The following is a 22,574-nucleotide window of genomic DNA, read 5'->3' as shown; positions in this document are numbered from 1 at the left end:
GGAAAATCCGTGCGGCCATTGTTTTGATTTCACAGAGAACTTCAGTAAAAGAATGTGCTAACGAGCAAGTCGTATGACATCTTTATTGACGTATCTATGTCCATCCTTACGTCAATCTCGGCACCTTTAAGGTATAAATATTGCCGACCTTGCCCTATGCAAACACACGCGTGGTGACAAGACGGAGCAGCCATACTTGCCGAAGCCGAGAGCAGAAGCAGACCCCGCTGGCAGCAGCCCCGCCTTCCTGACGCGCTGAGAGACGCGCTGCTATCTCAAGCCGAGAGACCCAGCACCGGCGCTTTCGGGCAGCCCTCGCAGGCAGCCTGGAATATCGAGAGCAGAGAAAGAGATACCATTCCTCATTCATCCTAACTTCCAGGTACAGAACTGAATAACCCCTCACAGAGAATTCTTTAGTTATTCACTTGGCAAAAACAAACTTAACTTAAACTGTAACTTTCTATTCTCGCCCACGCATTAGACTTAGGTCAGGTACACGGGGTAGGCGTATTTAGAAACACCAGTTGAGCACGTTTAGTCAAAATGTATATGTGTATGTAAATATATTTTAATCATTTTAAACATCATATGGCTCAGAAACCATATCAATGTTTTTACAGTATTATTTTATACTATTGCTTTTAATGTATGCACTTTACTTAACTATAAGTATTGCAATAATATCGATCCATTTCTCATGTATGAGAAAAGAGACTGATCAATAAATAACACCTTTTTATTGAACACGCCCGTCTCTTCCTTTTCTCTACATTCTGATGAGACTAAGAATGCACGTACTGACTGAGTAAAATAATTGCCTTGTGCTCACACGACTCTCGAGATTGACTCTTGATTAGGGGAGAGCAAAGTTGTCATGTTCTATGGTTGTCAGAAACTAAATCCCTTCTTGTCTAATCAGGGGAGTTAATTCCTTCCTTGAACATTCGAGAAAGTTTCTAGCGAACTCTGAGCTTAGCTGGCAAACCCAAAAATTAAGTCTAGTATCGACAGTAGTAGACCTAGTTAACGTCTGGTCTAGGCCTTTACTGCTGTAGGTACTATTCCAATGCGCAGAGCCTATTGGGAAAATAGGAGCTACACTACATGGCGCCCAACGCGTTTGGAAAGGGCGATAAAACTAACGTAAGACAATTAGAGTAACTCAGTCGTGCTTTCTCACTCAGACCCCTTTTCCCAAATACTCCAAAGACGTCTGGAGTGGGTGAAAGGTAATATCCTCCAAAACCTCGCAGGAGGGAACTCCTATGTATGGTTCTGGTATAGTCAACATTGAAGGATAAACAGTTCCAAAATATTGTGCATCTAATCTTTGTTCCATAAAGAAACCTGATCTGCAAACAAACATAATACCATCCTGTCTGTAAAATGGCAGAGAGTGATGATGAAAGAGAGGCAGTTAGATTAGCAACTGAACTCGCAGATGCTGATGCTACCATGCAAGCAGCAGACCCGAATATAACACTCATTCCGGTCATTAAAAGGAGATCTATAACCCTAAAACTTATAGAAAATGGACTGACACCTAGAGGTGGCACAGTCATATTCGTAATTGAGGCACACGAATATCGGCAGACAGAGGTATACTATTCATGGATACATTTTCCGGCAGCAAATGCTGTAACAAAGTACTTCCACTATTACAAAGTAGAGGAACCTCCTGAAACGTACACTCCTTTCGAGGAGGTGGAAGTACCACTCAAATTCCAAGAGCATTTGCTCTTATTTGATGGCGCCCTAAAACATAACAATCACATTACAAGACTCGGTCCTTTAGGAAGACCAGGAGCAACGTGGCCGGTCTTAGCCGGATACACACCACATTCAGACATCGAAAGAATGCCTGCAGCAGAGCTGTTAATACAGCTAAAACAACTACTAAAAATTCATAGACAATTAGTCCAGTATGTAATGCGGACTTCAACAATTCAGCCAGCGATTAAACTTCCACAGCTGACCCCTCACCAGGGGAACACAAATAAAATTACACCACAGAACATCCAATCCTGCCTAGGTAAAGTTCCAGCTAAACGGGAACAGATACCATTCTGGTTGGCACAGAAAATTACCCAAATAGAGGCGGTGTTTCCTGACACCACCCCATTAGAAAAACACAGGATTCTGACTATATGTCTCCCAATGGGAATCGCACCACACATTGAGGACTGTGACACTTGGGGTACAGTCTTTGCTTACATCTACACAAAAACGCACGGTGTTCCATCCATTTCGGTAATACCAGATGTGCTAAAACAAATTCAAGATGAATACGGTCCAGAACCTGCTTTAACCCTTGGTATGAAATTACTAAAAGACTTCAAGCAGGTCTCGGCTATATTATTAACCAACATAAAAGGTGAAGCAGCAAACGTGGCGATCCGCCAAAGGTTAAAAGAGACAGATATAGCAGACCAACCAGCTGAAATTGCCAGAATCATAGAAAAATCCTATGAAGAACTAGGCAGAGATAGTCTAGGTGGAATACCAGTAAAACCGCAACTGACTACAAGTCCAGAAAAAAATATTTTTTAATAATAATAATTCACCAAAAAAGAACTGGGATGGAAACAAACAATCCAATCCTAAAGAAAAGAAATTCCAGTCCCGAGGAAGGTCTCCTAGGCGAAGAGAGAAATCTCCAAACCAAAGACAAAGGTCACCGCAGAGTGACCCCTCTGGGAATAGATATAACCTTAGAAATAGGGATAATATTAAAAAACCTGATAGATATCAAGACATTGATACACGTCCCTCTCAATCTTTTCAGAATTCCTCGCAGAAATCGGAAAGAAGAGGACGATCAGAAGAGCACGCCAAGTCCAAAGACAAGGAACCTGCTCAGCTAAAAAAGAAATTACAATTTCCAAAAAAGAAGGTAGCCAGTATCAAGGTAGTTAAAAATGCCGAGAATACTGAGGACACAACTGAAAAACGGAGAATGGGCTCAGACAATGCTAGACAGCGCAGCAGAGGTGAGCATAGCTCGCAAAGTCCTTATGAATCATCTGGAGACAGTGGACACGAATGAATACCTTCAAGTGGAAACTGCAGACACCAGAGTTAGCAAGCCCCACAAGATATACGAGATAACATTACGTATAGAGGGAGATAAGACTAGGAAAATTAGGGGACTATTTTGGGATAACCTCTCAAAGGGTTATGACATCCTTCTAGCTGAAAAAGACTGGCCACCAGAGTTTGTCAGGGAGTGCCCTCATGGCGAAGAAGTAATTATGCCTGCCTTCTCGAATCAAATACCGATTCATAAAAAATACACACTTGCTAGAAAGTGGGCAGTGGCCTTAGCACCTGCTTTATATAAAAATCATGTAGGATGGGATGAGGATTCTCCTCCTCACAAAATCCAGTTAAAATCACAACCTACTGCACAAAGGCAGTACCCAATTAAGCAAGAAGCTAAAAAACAGGTAAATGAAATACTAGATCAGCTAGAATACCAAGGGGTGATTGAAACTTGCACCTCACAAATGAACAATCCTTTGTTTCCGGTCTCCAAACCAGACAATTCATATCGTCTAGTTTTGGATTACCGACACCTTAACACATGTTGCAAAACCTTTGCAGTGCAAAACTCACACAGTGCTGCACTAATGAATAACATAGTGCGCAAAAAATACAAAACAACCTTGGACATCTCCAATGGATTCTTTTGTCAAAACATAGCACCAGAGAGCAGATCTTTAACTGCATTCTCAGTAAATGGCACTCAAAAGCAATTCTGTCGGTTAGCCCAGGGGTACAAGAACAGCCCGGGGGTATTCTCAGCGAGAGTAACAGAATTACTACAACTATATGATGATGAAGCATTATCCTATGTCGATGACATTTACTTAACAGATGATGACTTGGAGACTCACTTGAAAAGGGTGAACACCATAATACTTGGGTTCGCTGCAGAGGGTTACAAATTCAACTTTAAAAAATCCAGAATTGCCCATCTGACAGTCCTATTCTTAGGATATGAGTTATCAAGTGAAGGTAAAAGCCTGGCAGACATTTTCCTAGAGAAATGTGCCGTAATCCAAGCTCCTAAAACACTAAAAAACCTACAGTCAATTCTAGGCTTCCTAAATTTCGGAAGAACATACATTGCAAATTACGCAGAAAGGGTCAAACCCCTTTATGATCTAATTAAACCAGACGTTAAAAGATCCAATTGGACTCAAACACACACAGAAATTTTGAGATCCTTACAAACAGACATGCTAATTAAAACAAAATTAGAGACACGTGATAACACACGCAACCTTGTGATCCGAGTCATCCCAGGGAGATGCGGATTCACATACCTGACTTCTAATGAAGGAGAAAAGGTACCAATTGCATTTAAATCACACTTGTACACTAAGGCTGAAATGAAATTTAGCCCAACGGAAAAAATTCTTACAGCAACACAGACAGCTATAGCAAAAGAACGAGCCCTGGCACAAGGTAAACGAATAGTAATCGTGACACCAATACCAGCCTTAGAGGCGGTAACAAAGGCAAGCATTCCAAATGCTAAAGCACTCCATCCGAGATGGATACAATGGGCTAACTCTCTTGCTGCAACAGACGTGGTGTACAAATTTGATCCTTATTTAAAAACACAAGAATTTCTCCAATATGAATTTGAATGTCCTCCGCCAACCGAAATTCTGCCTCTAGATCACTACGGCTGTATAATATATACAGACGGATCAGCACAACCCGCAGTAGGGGGTAAACAAGCTTACAGTGCTGCGTGCGCGATTGTTAAAGGTCATTGGCACGAAGGGAAATTTAAACCAACCCTCACTAAAACACAATCCCTAGGAGATTGTACAGCTCAGCGAGCTGAACTACTAGCATTCAAGATGGCGCTTGAAAATACCGATCGAGAATTCCCCACACTCATAGTGTGTGATTCGTATTATTGCGTTCAGTCTTACAATGAATACTTGCAGATCTGGCTTCAGAACGGTTTCAAGGATGCGAAAGGTGGCACAATCAAGCATAAAATGCTCTGGGAACAAGTAGCTCTTTTACAAAAAGAACTACCAAAGACTCACGTGATACATACACTGAGTCATCAACGTGATGGCGTTCACGTTGCAGGGAATTCATTGGCTGATGAGGCCGCGAAGGCAGCTGTGCAAACGGCTTCCGTAGCTGCCGTCACCAGGTCAAAAACAAAAATAGACAGCGAAATATTACAAGCTGTCAGCGCTTCAGAAAAGGATTCGATAGAACCACTCCCTAAAGGCTTTCCAGTAAAATACTCATACATAACTGATGCAAACAATGTTCCTTTTGCTCAAATCCCTGGAGTGGGGGATAGGGCAATTCCAAACATGGAACATAGGTTAGGACTAATAATAGCGGCACACGAAGGGCTTGCTTCTATTCATGCTGGCGTCTCAGCCACAGTATCATTATTAAAACAGAGATACTGGTGGCCACAAATGAGAAGACAAACAAGGAACTATGTTCTAGCATGTGAAATATGTCAAAAAATGAAAGTATCAACGGTGAGACGTCCAGCACAGACGCCCCTTCTAATCTCGGATAAACCATTAGCCTGTGTTTATCTAGACCACTGCGGTCCCTTACAGAGGGATGGTAACTATAAATATATCTTGGTCGCAGTGGATTCATGCACGAGATTCATATGGATGTGGCCCCAGCGAACGGCTGACGCCAGAACTGTTATAAAAGATTTGCGAGTCTTTATCGGCACATACGCAATTGGCATGCTGCATTCGGACAATGGTCCTGCTTTTAGCTCTCGGGCTTATAAGGAGGCCATGGTCAGCATGGGCGTGCAATTGCGGTACTCTTGTCCATTTCACCCTGAGGGGAACGGAATTGTTGAAAGAAAAAACCGTGACATAAAGCAATCTATAACGGCAAAGGTATTAGGTTCGGGAGCTGGGTGGGTCAAACATCTAATAAGTGTCCAACGTAGTCTAAATAACTTGCCAAGAAATTCTCTGAAGGGATTCAGTCCGTACGAATTATTATTCGGAACTAGGATGTTGATCTCTGACCTTGATAGTCAGACTTCAGTGGTAATAAAAAAAACCTTTGATGTCAAAGACCGTTTGGCTATTTTGCAGGACTTAAACAAAACAAGAAAAGACCTGAGCAACATACAGTTGAAACAACAGCCAACAACCACTGAAGAATCACCACCTGTCCCAGCAAGACCTGTCTGGATTCCAAAAGTCGGGGATCTAGTCAGGGAAAAGATCGCGGTAAAGAAGGAATTTGGGCCTTCTTACAGAAAAGCAGTTCCTGTCTTGTCTGTCAACGGGACAAGATCAGTTGTACTACCGCCACTTGCTGGTAAAAAGGAGAACCGAGTTGTATCCATCGACCTGGTAAAACCACAACATGTGGCCGATAACAAACAGTAGGCCAAGTGGACTCCCAATAAGTAGCAGAACACCAAGGTTTGCTACCAGCACAGAGGTCCTAACAAAAAGGCTCATCACATTCGAAACGCCTAAAGAAGAACAAGAAGGACTATGCAACAATGCAATAGAACTCAGACCTCTTAAAACCCAAATAAAGACATTTAGCAGAGACACACCAATCTACAATGAAGTGCCGAGTGAAAATGCAAAAAACAGAAATCCTGAACCAATTGGAACAATTGACAGAACTGCATCCGGTTACTTCATCAACTTCGATGATTCCTCTGACGGCTTCAGTGAATCAAAGACACAGCCATCATCAAAATCCTTTAAAGACAAAGCTAAGGAACTTTTGAAACAACTGAAAGAAACATATCTGGTTTCTCCATGGATTGAATTTTGGGTGGGTTTTGGTGCATTTATCCTCATACTTTGGCTCATCATGGTATTTACTTTGGGACGCTTCATTGAGGGAAAATATGCTAAAATGGACACAGCAAGTCAGAACATCAACTTGGTCCTCAAACCACACACATCTTCACACGTCGAGAAAAGAGAACTTTCTTCAGCCAACTTCACAGCCAATCCTATACCTGGTGGGGTAGCCTGGGACAACACTGACTATGAAATTTATGGTCCGGTCGAGATCCTGAAATATCCACACCAAATCAAGATCTCCTTGAGTGACTTTGCAAAACCAAACTCATTTGCTGATGATTGGGACTTCGAAAGTATTAACAACATGATGTCTGACTTAGTAATGTCTGCTAAATTTACAAAACATGATTATTTGCAAGGTTCTACAAATTATGACAGTATGTATTGCTATAACCACTATGGTAACCATTTTTTACATAAATCTGCACAACCTAGAAATGTTTTAAATTATAATCAATGGGAACATTGTGCTACACCTCCAAAAGGGAGCTCTAGAACCGTATATGACAAATATTCATATTTTTCAGGTTTTAACATAAGTAATGCTGAAACATTTTATTTTAAATTGTCAAACAAGACAGGGATGAAAACCATGATAACCAACACAAAATTGATATATTCAGATTCATTCTTTGAAAAAATGAATACATTTGGATTTGATTATTGGGACAAAAATGTTGATTTGAAAAGTGTTTGGGGTACAAAAGAATGGCAAGTACAGGGTATAGAAGCTTTGTTTAGAGCCTGCATGATCCCAGAACAAATGATATTTTTAAATGACACTGTTCAACAAACCACCTGTCTTGGTTTTGCCAAAATCAAAGATTTAAATAAACCGTCTATTCCAAAGCCAACAATGTTTAGCAATAGCTCTGATACAGATGAAGAGATAGACGTAAACCATATATTAAACCAAAACAGAACACATCCTGATTGGAAACAATGGTTGATCTGGCCCACAGATACAAATAACTGTCAAGATAGATTCCTGAACAAAACACAGGGTTTCAAAATGACCAGGCCAGACCCTAGATATCCCCAAAGACATCACCCAGGGATAATAACAACCTACAGTGTGGGCAAATTATGCCTTCAATGGCTACAAACTTCCACACTGCCTGAAATTAAGCAACACCTAACTTTACTTACTGATGGTGCTGACTTGCGTGATTTCATAATGGGACCACGCAAACAGCGTCAAAAGCGTTTCATAGCAGCCTCTGTATATGCAGCATACAATGAGGCCTGGAAGGTTACTCAAATTGAAACAGCAGAAAGAATACGGGAAATTGACCGTATCAATTTGGAAAAATCACTTTCTGTAGTGGACAATGGGTTAATGACTCTGTCCTCCAGAATTTTTTCATTGGACAGCATTGTGTCTTCAGCAATCGATATATTATCGCAAGACTTACTGTTATTACAACATGGTCAGTCACAATTGCGTTCCATTGTACAGCTTGGCTGGACGTTACAAAATCTGCGTTCAGGCTATGTGCCTTGGCGTTTAATCAACACAACGTCACTATTCCAAATCTTTAACCTTACTGATAGACAAATCGGTATGGCGCAAAAGGGTGCTGATTATACAATCTTGAGCATTGAAAAACTAGAAAGATTACCATTGACAATGTCAGAACGACCTGTCAGTGAATGGATAATCCACGGAATCATAAATATTCCAATCTCAACCTTCAGGTTTCAATACTGCCAAAAATATATACAGGCTGGCATGTACGAGAAATTGGGAAAGGGGTACCTTAAAACAACTTGGAACCTGCCCTATTCACATGCATGTGTCAGTAATAAAGGACAGAAAGTGTTTCTTAGTGGCAACAATTGTGCTATGTCACTAAGCGGCACGCTTCTGTGTAACGGTATTAGTTTGCACGGAGCCTGTGAAGGGAATTCATACAACCTTTCATGTCACCAGCAAGGCGCACCTGCAACTGAAATAGAACCATTCTTTCAAAGACTCTATAATGGGAGTTACATTCTTATTGTAGACCGCAGATGTTGTAGTCTTATGCCCGGGACTCCTTATCTAGTCACTACGACGGCGAAGGTCAAGTGCTGTGGACGCTCTTTATTCCCCAGCTCCTTTCCAGACAGGGAGGCAAGGGCATGGCCCAGTTTGAAAATTACTTCTATTCGAATAGATACTTTAAGCAGAATGAAAACAGTGCTTCTTCAGACGCCTACAAGGCTCACGTCATCAAAAGAAACGTATGATCTACAAGTCGCAAGGACGACTGCAGAGATACATACATTATTATCAACTAATTCCCCCGTACATTTCGCGGAAATCCTGAGCGAAATCTTAAATATTTCTGATACCACTGGGGTCTCAAAGGTATTTAAGACAGTATTTTCGATGGCATTAACACCATTCAAAGCCATACTGGGTATTTTTCCAGATTTCGTCCATTCGATTTTTGGCGGACTTCCCCTGATCCTGGGACTAATTGCAGGAATCCTATTCCTAGTCCTTATTTTTCGTTATGGCAACCCATGTCACAGATCAAACTCTCACGACAATGGAAGATACGATCCTAGCCATTGGATACCGGGACCGGATATCAAAAATCCTGGGACTCTCCCGGCTTAGAGACCTAAACATGACTTGGTTTCTATCATTTCGACCAATGTGGCAAAGGTGTGTTTTACCTGTACTAAGGTGTCTGCTATGCGGAGAAGAATGCGTGTTAGACACCTGTCTGACGCTACAATCGGATGCGCCAGTGGATGCAGATACACTGTTGGTTCCTACCAAGGTTCACGCTTTGTGCTGCCCTCAAAGGCTGCCAATCCTGATGACGGCATTCGTGGAATCTTCACCACTGCGATTGAAGAGTAGTGAAGTTCAAGATGAAAGCAGCATCGAACAGGTACGACCTTCTGTCAGCAATGCGAATCAGAATGTCAATGCAGACAATCATGCGCACGAATGCATGGTTACCCCTATTTCCGACTTAGTGGAACTTTCCCATGAAGCTGTTGACAGTTTTTTCGAAAGCCTGAATGATATGATGTTCTCTCCAGAACAGAAATAGAGACTTTTGAGCAAGCTCGCACACGGCGTTCCCTGAATTCGGCCTTCAACTTTAAAAATAAAGTCACATGAACAATTCTTCCCACCAGTTCACGGACAACAATTTTTTAGCAGCCCCAAATTATTTTTCACAAATTTTTCGGGACACTTATCTTCTGCTTAAAGTAAGAAACTATTCCTAGAGAACTAAGATTTCTATTTTTAGATACTTTATAAAACTTTAGTTGCCCGCTGGGATGTTCACAAATATTTTATTATGTGATGAGATGGTCTCGAACTTCCTTTCTGTATAGCTATATTAAGAGCCATTTCATGTGTATTTCTCATATACCAATAAGCAATAATGCATAACAATGCGTGTTTACTTTTGCATTTAATTCATAGCTTAAGTGCATACAATATATATGACTGCAATTTTTCAGTATATTTGAAAATTTCGAAATGCATTTATGTATTTTGGGGTGGTAAGGTATACACTATACTCTATAGTATGTTGTACTATGTTATACTATGCATAGATTAGTAGATATGACCATAGTTAGCGTGGAGTGGGTGTCGTGTATTTCTATAGGTTCTGAATCAGTCCCCCTATTCCTGACCCTATTCTGGTTAAACTAACTATCAAGTTAACTAACAGTCAGCCCATGAGGCAAGAAAACCCCCATGATGCAGATACCGTTATCTGACGCAGTCACACTACGGCACAGGAACGTGTTATCTGATTAGGTCATAACGCTTGAGATCTAATTAGACAAGCGACATTCCTCCAGCCCCTGATAAGGCATACGACGTTCTCATAACAAATCAAACCTATGACAACCTGGAAAATCCGTGCGGCCATTGTTTTGATTTCACAGAGAACTTCAGTAAAAGAATGTGCTAACGAGCAAGTCGTATGACATCTTTATTGACGTATCTATGTCCATCCTTACGTCAATCTCGGCACCTTTAAGGTATAAATATTGCCGACCTTGCCCTATGCAAACACACGCGTGGTGACAAGACGGAGCAGCCATACTTGCCGAAGCCGAGAGCAGAAGCAGACCCCGCTGGCAGCAGCCCCGCCTTCCTGACGCGCTGAGAGACGCGCTGCTATCTCAAGCCGAGGGACCCAGCACCGGCGCTTTCGGGCAGCCCTCGCAGGCAGCCTGGAATATCGAGAGCAGAGAAAGAGATACCATTCCTCATTCATCCTAACTTCCAGGTACAGAACTGAATAACCCCTCACAGAGAATTCTTTAGTTATTCACTTGGCAAAAACAAACTTAACTTAAATTGTAACTTTCTATTCTCGCCCACGCATTAGACTTAGGTCAGGTACACGGGGTAGGCGTATTTAGAAACACCAGTTGAGCACGTTTAGTCAAAATGTATATGTGTATGTAAATATATTTTAATCATTTTAAACATCATATGGCTCAGAAACCATATCAATGTTTTTACAGTATTATTTTATACTATTGCTTTTAATGTATGCACTTTACTTAACTATAAGTATTGCAATAATATCGATCCATTTCTCATGTATGAGAAAAGAGACTGATCAATAAATAACACCTTTTTATTGAACACGCCCGTCTCTTCCTTTTCTCTACATTCTGATGAGACTAAGAATGCACGTACTGACTGAGTAAAATAATTGCCTTGTGCTCACACGACTCTCGAGATTGACTCTTGATTAGGGGAGAGCAAAGTTGTCATGTTCTATGGTTGTCAGAAACTAAATCCCTTCTTGTCTAATCAGGGGAGTTAATTCCTTCCTTGAACATTCGAGAAAGTTTCTAGCGAACTCTGAGCTTAGCTGGCAAACCCAAAAATTAAGTCTAGTATCGACAGTAGTAGACCTAGTTAACGTCTGGTCTAGGCCTTTACTCCTGTAGGTACTATTCCAATGCGCAGAGCCTATTGGGAAAATAGGAGCTACACTACAATGTGAAGCTGTTCTTGCCACTGCCACCGACTGCTGACCTGCATATCCTGAAGGAATGCTCCTCATCCTTCCAGAGATACGATGCATCAGTGGGCAGACTCACAAGATCTTTTTTTTTTTTCTATGCCACTGCTTGCATCATAGCCAGGTTGACCTTTGCCTTGCCGCCGAAGGATCCCTCTACTTGGTGCTCTCGGCAATCTAGTTTCTCCTGTAATGGGTGCATCCTTAGTCGGCATAAAGGAATCAGAGGTATGCAAAAGGACACTGCCCCTAGTAGCGACTTGCATATACGTACTGAAAGACTTTTCTATCCTCTGAAATTCCTCCCAGAAACGTGATCTTCTTTGACAGTTGAAGGGACAATTTCTCCATATTTAAAGTCAGCCCCAGTTCGGCAAACAACTGTATACATGCCGTAGTGGACACCTGGGCTGAAGTTTCTGATGGTGCTTTTACCAACCAGTCGTCCAGGTATGGAAATACTTGGTGTCTGAGCCTACTGAGAAAAAGCGGTCACTGGAGTCAGACACTATATAAAGATTCTCGGGGCTGATTAGCGACCAATTGGTAGTACTTTGAACTGGTAATGGTCCTCCTGCTACTGCCAATCGAAGATACAGTCTAAGGGAAGGATGAAGGGGATGTGAAAATAAGCATCCTGTAAGTCTAGAGTGGTCATATGATCCCCTGGGTTTAAGAGTAGCTGAATGTCTAGGGTCAGCATTTGGAAAAATTGCTTCTTACGGTAAGTATTCAGAGCTCTCAGGTCTAGAATAGGACGCTATTGCAGGGCATTCTTCCGGACTGGGAAGAAAACAGGAGTAAAAACCTTTTTGTTTTTGGAAGATCGGCACCGGTTCTATTGCTCCCTTTCGGAGCATTGTCCGAATCTCCAAACGCATCTGAGATAGATGTTTAGTCTCTTGACTTGTCTGCAGTGTTGGAAGGAGGGAATAGAAGAAAACTAAAGAGTGTGCGAATGTTAGTATATTGAAGGCCCATCTGTCTGTTATTTTCTGACAATAATGTAGATGGGAAGCAACTCTCCCACCCATGGAACTCGTGGAGAGGAAAAGCAACATGTAGCCAGATCCCGGAGGTTGTCATTGTCTTTTACCATTGTTTTTCCCTCGACGACCTCCTCGTCCTCTAGGAGCAGACTTTGTATAGTTCCTTGTTTGGTGTATACCCTATTGTTGACAATATGGTTGTGATGATGAGGAATAAAAGGGGTTATCTTCCCTTGTTGATAACTCCCTTTGTAGGATGACTGGCCTTTTTCCAAGGCGCCTCGGAAAGGCACCTAACGGTATCATAGTGTACCCAGGGTATTTGTAGTATCTGTATCTCCTTTGATACCTCGAAATGCCTTATCCACTTGCTTCCCAATAAATCTTCTCCATCGAACGGGAGATTCAGGATCCTAATTTTGGACTTCTGGTCTTAAGGCAGTCGACCTTAACCACCCCTGACTCGTTAGCACCGTCGCTCACCTCATGTCTAATGTCCTCTGGGAAGAGGTCCATGTTAGGCGCCATATCGCACCACATATGCCTGTATTAGTTGCATTAAGGGCATTATCTGCTTTGACGAAGAGAACAGACATGGATGAGAATCTCTGTCTTGCGTTGTCCAAGCATCTAACCTCCCTGTTAGGAGGTGTTGATGTAGGCGCAGAGGGATTCTTAGATTCCTGTTGCGCCATTTGCTAAAACACGGAATGAGATTTTGGATGGCCCAGTAAACACGCTGGTGCATCTATAGGAGCTTTATATTGTTTCTCCAATCTAGCAAGCACAGGCGTAACTGTCGCCGGTGTCTTCATCACTTTTTTTTTTTTTGAATGGCTACATGAAATCGTTTAAGAAGTGTTCCGTTTGTATTGTCGACATAGGAAGCTAGAAACTCTCGCAGCTGTTTCCATTATATTATGGAATCTGCGGAGAATCCACCAGTCCTGGTGAGGGAGATGCCGGAGATGGATTCAAGTAATCATCCCATCTTTTGTTGGGATCTGTTATTTCTCCCTCTTCCTGGTCATCATCATCCGTGGTGACCGGATTCTGGTGGTGTATTATTTGAGGAGTTGCCAGCCTAACTTCTTGTTGTGGCTCCTGTTTCTAACTGGAGTAGTAGGGATGGGATTTCCTGAGAAGCTGGTGCCAGCGGAAATCCCTTTCCATAGTCTGCCAGCATAAACTGCAGATCTGTCATCATGAAGCATGGCATTCCAACCATTCCTTCCTGGTACTCATGGCGATAGTGTCTGTTGCTGAGGATATTGGTACTCCCCATATCTCTCCTCATAGTCCTTCTCCTCATACTTCACATGTAATTGTGAGGGACTACTAGCGTATCCAAAGGGTCCTTTTCCTATGAATCCTGCTCTTGAAGCAGGTGCTGATGATTTCTAATTTTGGAATTTTCCTCGACGAGCCTGTTGAGGAGATCGCCATAGACACCACTGCTGCCAATGCCATCGTCGACACCAGGTATAGAGAGCTATCCGCCGTCGACGACATAGTCACCGTTGATGGTGACATCGTCGCCGTCGCTGTTGTTGTCCCATCATAGACGACCACCGTCGTGGACCACCGTCGTCGACCACCGTCGTAGACGACCATCGTAGACGACCACTGTCGTCGACGACCATCGCAGACGACCACCGTCGTCGACGACCACCGTCGTAGACAATGCTATCGTAGACGATGCCGTCGTAGACGATGCAGTCGTAGACGATGCCGCCGTAGACAATGCCGCCGTGGACGATGCCGCCGTGGACGATGCCGCCGTGGACGATGCCGCCGTGGACGATGCCGCCGTAGACGGAGAGGCTGTCTTAGTCTTTAACTCAGAGGTATAAAAGACTGCTTCCTGAAGGGTTCTTCGACCAGAGGAAGTGATTTTGACAGCTCAGAAGTCGTCTTTTTAACATGATATTTCCCCAAAAGCATGTCCTTTACTCTCCTTTTCCACAGAGTGAGGAGATTTTGAAGGACTGCGCCCAGAAGACCAATGAGTGGTCTTTTTGAGGGCCTTCTCAGGACATTCCCCTGAGGAATGAGTTTGAGGAGATTTTTTATCTCTTTTGAGATCTCCTAGATGTTGAGGACGCCGCCTCATCACTGTCACTGGGGAAAACCTCCTTTCTGGCCTTAGCGTTTGACACCCTATTAAAAGGCGCCCTCCACGACCTCTCAGAACTTACTTGAGAAAAAGCGACATACCTTGCGGTCTGTGGCCTGCGGGTATAGACAGTAAATGTAGTCAGTGTGAGGATCATCAGTGTAGTGCAACCTCTTGGAACAAGTTGTACAGGCTCTAAATGATTCTTTCTTCTCCTTTTCAGACATTCTTTAAAGAATGTATTTGAAGATAATACATAGTAGAACAGAATCCAGAAGAATTCCTAAGAACAAACGGGCACATGTATCAACCTATTTAGGAAGTGCAAACGGTGCGAATCGGTAAATTCGGCCGTTTGCGCTTCCTAAATACGTTTTTGGGATGCATGAAACAATGTTTCAAAATTCGCTTTTTTTTGCATTTCCTAAAAATGCGAATGCATTTAAGGAATCACATTTGTGCGATTCCTTAAATGCAATGCATCAATTTTTTTTAAAATGCGAATTTTGAAATAGAAAGTGCAAATTAACACGAGGTTGACCCTCGTGTTAATTTGCGAAAATCTTTAAAAAAGCACAAAAATGCATTTTTTAAACTTTCATGTTACAGACACACATGTCCTTAGGACATGTGTGTGTGAAACATGCACTTTAAAATACATTTCCGGGGTGCAGGGGGGCCCCCCTCTGCACCCTTGCAATGCATCAACAAATTGCGAGTTCAAAAAAAAAGAAATGCAAAACGGCATTGATTCCTATGGGCCTCTAGGCCCATAGGAATCAATGTAATGCCATTCCTTAATTGCGATTCGCAATTAGGAAATCGCAATTTCCGAAAATTAAGAAATCCTAAAAACTTTTAGGATTTCTTGATGCATAGGATTTTGCAATTCCTAAATTGCGATTCCTTAATTTTCGCAATTTAGGAAGTGCAAAATCCCAAAATGATGCATGTGGCCGAAAGTTCTTTAATGAAGTTAAAAACACAGAGTTTGAGCAGAGCTCAAAGGAGACTTCCTAGCACAACGTGCGGTAGAAAATCTGAGAGGCAAAAGGTTCTCTCAGGAGTGTTCTAGAGGGTGAGGGGCTCTGATTGGTTCAGGGAAAAGTTTGTGCCTTTTTTACATACCAAAGGCTATGGGTTGCAAAAGGGAAATGGGCCTAGGCCTCTTTTCAGTTTGCTATACTACTAAACATTGCCTTTTATATACCACTGACTCCCGTCTCGACGACGGGGAATGATTCAGGTATGTGAATCTATGAAAGCTCCAATACTGGAGTAACAAAAGAGTGAACCTCTCCCTAACCTCCTCTCTCACATCCTTAACAATGGCCTAGTTGGAGGAGTGGTCCTCTCAGACACCCACACTGACCAAGAGCAGAACGATTGCAGGCAAGTTGTAAATCAGTTTGTTGAGCTCTTTTCTTTGGCCCTTGGTCAGACAAACTGCTGTACACATGATGTGGACACTAATGACAGTCTCCCTGTCAAAAACAAAATCTACAGGCAGTCTGATCATGTCAAAGAAAGCATCAATGCTGAAGTAAGCAAGATTCTGGAATTGGGTGTCACTGAACCCCCAAAGAGCCCCTGGGCCAGCCCAGCTGTCTTAGTCCCCAAGCCTCATTCCTAGGGGGGAAAGAAAGAAATAAGGTTTGTGTAGACTACAGGGGCCTCAACGTAGTCACAAAAACGGATGCAGATCCAATTCCCAAGCCTGATGAACCGATTGACAGGGGGGGGACAGCCAAATACCTATCTGAGTACTTTTGATCTCACTTCAGGGTACTGGCAGATAGGTCTGACCCCTGGAACGAGAGAGAAATTAACATTCTCAAACCCAGATGGGCACTTCAGGTTCACTGTGATGCCCTTTGGATTAAAGAATGCCCCATGCCACCTTTAAGAGGTTTTACATCAAACAAATGATGGACAGAATGCCGACAATGCAAACATTCTCCCCAAGTCAAAAGATCTGGGTTAAATCCATCATTCTTTTGCCCACTACGCCACCCCAGTTTGGACCCAGCCATATGCAAATCAGTCTTGACCCTGTGCCCCATGGGAACAGTCCAGACCGACCTGCCAGGCAGGTCCTCTCTGGACCGCAAACAAGCATCCTTGGACCGGTCTCAGGGTATGTCACCCTTCTTCAGCCAGGCTTGCTTGAATCCAGTGGCACAGTGAGCAAGGAACCCATGTTTGGGCATACCCATCCCACTTAGGGCCAAAAGTGTTACAGCAAACGAATGATGAACAGAATGCTGACAATGCAAACATTCTCCCCCAGTCAAAGATCTGGGTTAAATCCATCGTTCTTTTGCCCACTGCGCCACCCCAATTTGAACCCAGCCATATGCAAATCAGTCTTGACCCTGTGCCCCACGGGAACAGTCCAGACCGAACTGCCAGGCCAGGTCCTCCCTGGACCGGAAACAAGCATCCTGGGACCGGTTTCAGGGTACGTCACCCTTCTTTAGCCAGGCTAGCTTGAATCCAGTGGCACAGTGAGCAAAGGACCCACGTCTGGGCATACCCATCCTACTTAGGGCAAAAAGTGTTACAGCGAACAAATGATGGACAGAATGCTGACAATGCAAACATTCTCCCCCATTCAAAAGATCTAGGTTGAATCCATCGTTCTTTTGCCCACTACGCCACCCCAGTTTGGACCCAGCCATATGCAAATCAGTCTTGACCCTGTGCCCCATAGGAACAGTCCAGACTGAACTGCCAGGCCAGGTCCTCCCTGGACCAGAAACAAGACGTGGGTCCCTTGCTCACTGTGCCACTGGATTCAAGCTAGCCTGGCTGAAGAAGGGTGACATACCCTGAAACCGGTCCCAGGATGCTGGCTCAACAATTCCTAATGGAAGTATTTTAAAGGAAAATATTTATCTATTGTAACATATATTTATAGCGTTTGGGTATAGGGCCGACATCAAAACCTTTCTTGTTGGCTGTACAGCTCATTTGGCTCGACATAAAGTGGATGTTTCTCAGGCCAAGTTCGCGTTAGTGTATCTTGACTGCCCTTTGAGGCACTGCTGTTCTCTCATACTGACGTGGAGCAACATATTAGTATGCAAAGTCTTACGTGGGTGAAGGATCTTTCTAGAACGTATTTGTTGCAATTATTGGGGTTTCATTCCATCTTATAAAATATGTTTGCCCAATGAATGTTTGTGATTACTAACGAAGATCCCATGAGGGAGATTTTTTTTAACAAACGTGTAATTCTATTTCTGTCAGAGATCTTTATAAAACTTTTGAATAATGCACTCTCTTCCCATATTAAGAACAGAAGGTATATAAGGAAGTAGCGTGAGAAAGACCCCTTTGCTCTCTTGCCGGTCAACAATAACTGATCCTAATGTGCACTGCATTATGGAATATGCTGCATACTGTTGCATTAAACTGACAGTGTCACATATTCTACGAGGCAACGTCTTTGGAAATACATTTAGTAGGTATTCTTTATAAACAGAGAATTACAAGGAGTTCATAAACCAGTAAGTTTATAGCTTATCATTGTTTTTAATTCGATTTTTAAAAACAACGGGGAACATTCTCTTCAGATGTGTAGGCTGCATGTTGTTTGCTTTTGAGAGAGTATGCCTTTGAAATAAGTTGTCCTTGGGTCGTCTCTCAGGAGGAGATTCAGTGTTCATGTATTTCACAAGGACATTTATGAACTACCATCATAGGTAAGCCATTTATTTGTCTAGAGCTTTGAAGCACATTCTTTTCGATAGCATTCAATTCAGATATGTCATCCTTGCGAATAAATAAACTAACAAAAGGCATTGATGTCTAAGGGATAGTTTCTCTCTTAAAACTTGTGACAAATGGTAACAATGGTATACTAAATTGAATGATCACTGTTCACTATTCACACTCAGGGCGTCAGGCTTCTCTCAAACATCACTGGCCAAGTCTGAGACTCAATCTAGAGCATTTTTTTGCTCCCTGGCCCATATGAACTTTGCTGCCCAGGAGTCTTTACTCACTGGCTTCAGCATCACTAGCCCCCCCACCAACAGCTACTGTCAGCATACCATGTTGAAGATTATCATTGGCATTTAAGCTGCATTTAAACTGCCTTCACAGAGGCAGCCTAAAGAAAACACATAATAAAAGCGAAAGATACAAAGCATAAATTGTCATGTATAAAAAGAGAAATAATATTATATAAACAGAAATAAATAAATACCTCATAGGAAGCTTGGTGCAAAGCATTCCACCCAGAACAAGAATGTGATCCGTTTATGTTTGCTCCATGTTTGAGCAGGAGTTGCACTATGTCAGCATGTTTATTTTCAACCGCTTAAAAGAAAATGATAAAGAAGAAAATACTATATTAACAACGACATGGCTACCTAACAGTAATCGTATTAGGACAACAGCGTGTGCAAATCCGTTGAAAATCATTGCCATTGCCTTATATTTCATTTTCCCTGTGGAAGAACCTAAAGTAAGGGGTGCTAGTACACAAACACATGAGCTACAGAGACTTTCCAAAAATCAACAACAAAGGAAAGGAGAAAGGATGGAGGCAGGCTGGTGAACCTTTAACAGCCTGACACCCAATAGTACTGAAGTGTAATTTTAAAATATACAATAATATAGATTAGCATTGATCTAGACCAAATATCTGCAGCATATCTGGTAGAGCATGAGCTTCATGTAATCAAAAGGAATCATTAAACTATATATAACACACACACACACATTAAGAGGGGCTCTGGGTCAACCCTATTCAACAATCAGTCTTTTCAACTGTTGTTCACGCTTTGCTTCCATCCACCACAATCTAGATAGAGCATGGAGTAATGGGGTCAGTCTACTTCAGACATTGGCTCGCTTGCACCGTTAGTCAATGAATTCTGCCTGATCGAATATGTACATCCTGCTAAAAAGAAGTGCACTTGGGTGTCAGAGTTGATGGGCCAATACTTTTCTTGACCATTTTTTTACTAGACATTCATTATCTTTTAGCACAGTTTTTAGTCATCAATGTGTGTTTAAACTATGCCTGTAGGTTACAATAATTAAAAGTCAAGAGTACCTTTTCTTTGTGGTAGTAGGAGTAATATGTTCCTATGATTGGCATTAAACTAAAAAGGGTTTCGATATTGTTCTGCATGTTAGGAAGCACCCACACAGGTATATTACAATTATACACAATGTCTAATTTAACTTTAAATCTTATATTTTAATTTTAAGCATACAGCTGCCAATATCTAGTGTTCGTTGATTTGTATTTTTGTGGAATAAGTTTGCAATAAAAAATAAAAAGAAGAAATGTAACTAACTTTCCACAGCCATACCTACTGTTTTACCAATGCTTGTCTCATTATGCAATTATTTTATTATCTGTAGTGCAGAACTCCAACAATGGCAAAATATCCTGTTAACTATATGCTGAGGAGAAGAGGAGAGAATCAACTCAAAATGACAATTTTAAGAGAGCAAGGGCAGTAGGGAGTTTAAGGAAGAGAGGAGCAGAAGGTCAGAGCAGTGCGTAGGCAAAGACATAGATAGACATTCAATAGCTCAAAGTTAAAGTTAAGAGTGGAAGCCTTCAGTAGGAATATTTTGAGGAGAGTAAGTAATTGTCCGTCTGATCAGAATCACCTCCAATGGGAGGTTACATTGCCCAGGGCAATAAATAAGTAAGGGAGCACTGAAACTTTTAGTTTTCAAATGTTTGCCTGAAGAGAAGAGATTAGGTGACATTGTATTCTAAAACTAGCCCAAAAGAGTATAAATTCACATAACCAAGAGTAAAACGCACAGGGAGTTTATATAAATGTTTGAAATTGGGTTTCTGGTTGGCAGAGGTATGCACCCTGTCCAAGCAGGACCCACAATATCAGTCAGGGTAAGTCAGATAAATACTATAAATTAACCTGTGCTCACCCTATGCTAGCTTGGCACAGAGCAGGCAGGCTTAATTTAAGATTCAATGTGAAAAGTATTTGTGCAACACTTCAAACAGTAACACAGTGAAAATACGACAAAAGAGTTCACACCAGTTTCATCAAATAGCTTCTGTTTTTATGAATAAAAGTAATGAGAAATTTTTAAATATTAAATGAAAATATAGTTCTTAAAAGCTTAAAGCACCAATCAGGGCTATCTGGTCGCACTAGACTGGAGCAAATCCAATAGTTCAGGCCAACCGCGATGGAGCGTAGTTGGATACAAGTATCACCTTGGCCAGCCGCAAAGTACCGTGGATGCGTCGTTGACAGAGTCGAGATGCAGGAAGCAAAGAGCGACCACTGGGTTGAAGGTTAAAGGTTGGTGTGGAGCCAGAGATGTTCCGGAAATTGGCGACAATGTGCAGACCATGGTCTGTGCAGCAGTGGCGATGCGTCGGCATCAAGGGAGATGCACAATTTAATTGGTCGCAATGTTGTCGATCAGGTTCAGCAATTTATGCCCACTTCCAAGGGCCCAAGTCAACTTGAGGAAGAGTACTATGTATTAGATTGTACTGGTCGTGGGAATTAGTAAATTATGAACAAGAATTATGTGCTATTCTGAATTATACACTTTATCTTACTCTGATATATTGTGACATTTTAATCATGTTTATGTGCTTTTATGGTTGTGTTTTAATTAGCCGAATAAAGTTTGAAACTGAACTGAACTGATATATTTCTAAGAGTGAAAAACAGAAATTGTCTCAACCACATTGAATTCAGAACAACTTAAGTGGATGGAAAAAATAAATTCATTCCCTTCCAGGCAAATCTTTTATTGCCATTTACTTTATATTTTATCAGAAATTTTTAAGTTATACTAGCAAAAAACAAACACTGTACAATCAATCTTCAAACTTTTTTTACAAAAATCACATAAATTATAAATCAATTAAGACAACATCAAAGCATACTACAAGAAATACAGGAAATTTCAAAACAAATGCATATATCAATAACAAAAAATGGATTTTGAAACTGTGCGGGGAACTTGTACCAAACAAATGGCAAACAATACAAATCACTGGACTACTGAGTCCTAGTTATTGTTACAAATCAAGATTTGTTCAATCCAACACAAAAGCCGACGCGTTTCGAGGCCAGGACAAGTGTCCCTGGTCTCTCATCAGGGCTTTACTTCTTTATATCGACTTGGGGTCATGTGGCGGGGCGTCGCTTTCCTTGCGAATCTGGGACACCAGGGGCTTTATTTGAAAGAGGGGGGTAAATTGTGACCATATGCCGGTTCGTCTTTTTATATTTCTTCGATGGCCCATACATTTTTCAATGATTGTTGCGCTCACCTAGACCGTGTCTGTCTGTGCCTCTCCTGAACCCGGTCGAACTGACAGTGAATCAATGTCAGTTCGACCGGGTTCAGGAGAGGCACAGACAGACACGGTCTAGGTGAGCGCAACGATCATTGAAAAATGTATGGGCCATCGAAGAAATATATAAAGACGAACCGGCATATGGTCACAATTTACTCAGATTTTGGCCGTGAAACGGCACAGCGCAGGTACCCCCCTCTTTCAAATAAAGCCCCTGGTGTCCCAGATTCGCAAGGAAAGCGACGCCCCGCCACATGACCCCAAGTCGATATAAAGAAGTAAAGC

At 42.0% G+C, this 22,574-nt stretch overlaps 1 protein-coding gene across 7 annotated transcripts in view; it reads right to left on the bottom strand.

The window, feature by feature from the left end:
• Positions 1–22,574, bottom strand: part of ASB3 (ankyrin repeat and SOCS box containing 3) — a 471,022-nt gene that overhangs the window by 229,402 nt on the left and 219,046 nt on the right. For all 7 annotated transcript variants that reach the window (XM_078649594.1, XM_078649600.1, XM_078649598.1 and 4 more), the window contains one exon: positions 19,182–19,294. In XM_078649594.1, the coding sequence (XP_078505720.1) occupies positions 19,182–19,294 (113 nt within the window). The remainder of the gene's footprint in view (positions 1–19,181; positions 19,295–22,574) is intronic.

Source organism: Lissotriton helveticus, chromosome 6 (assembly GCF_964261635.1).
Source record: "Lissotriton helveticus chromosome 6, aLisHel1.1, whole genome shotgun sequence".
NCBI lineage: Eukaryota > Metazoa > Chordata > Amphibia > Caudata > Salamandridae > Lissotriton > Lissotriton helveticus.
Note: the sequence above shows the minus strand (reverse complement) of the source record. Positions and strands in the feature narration are given on the sequence as shown.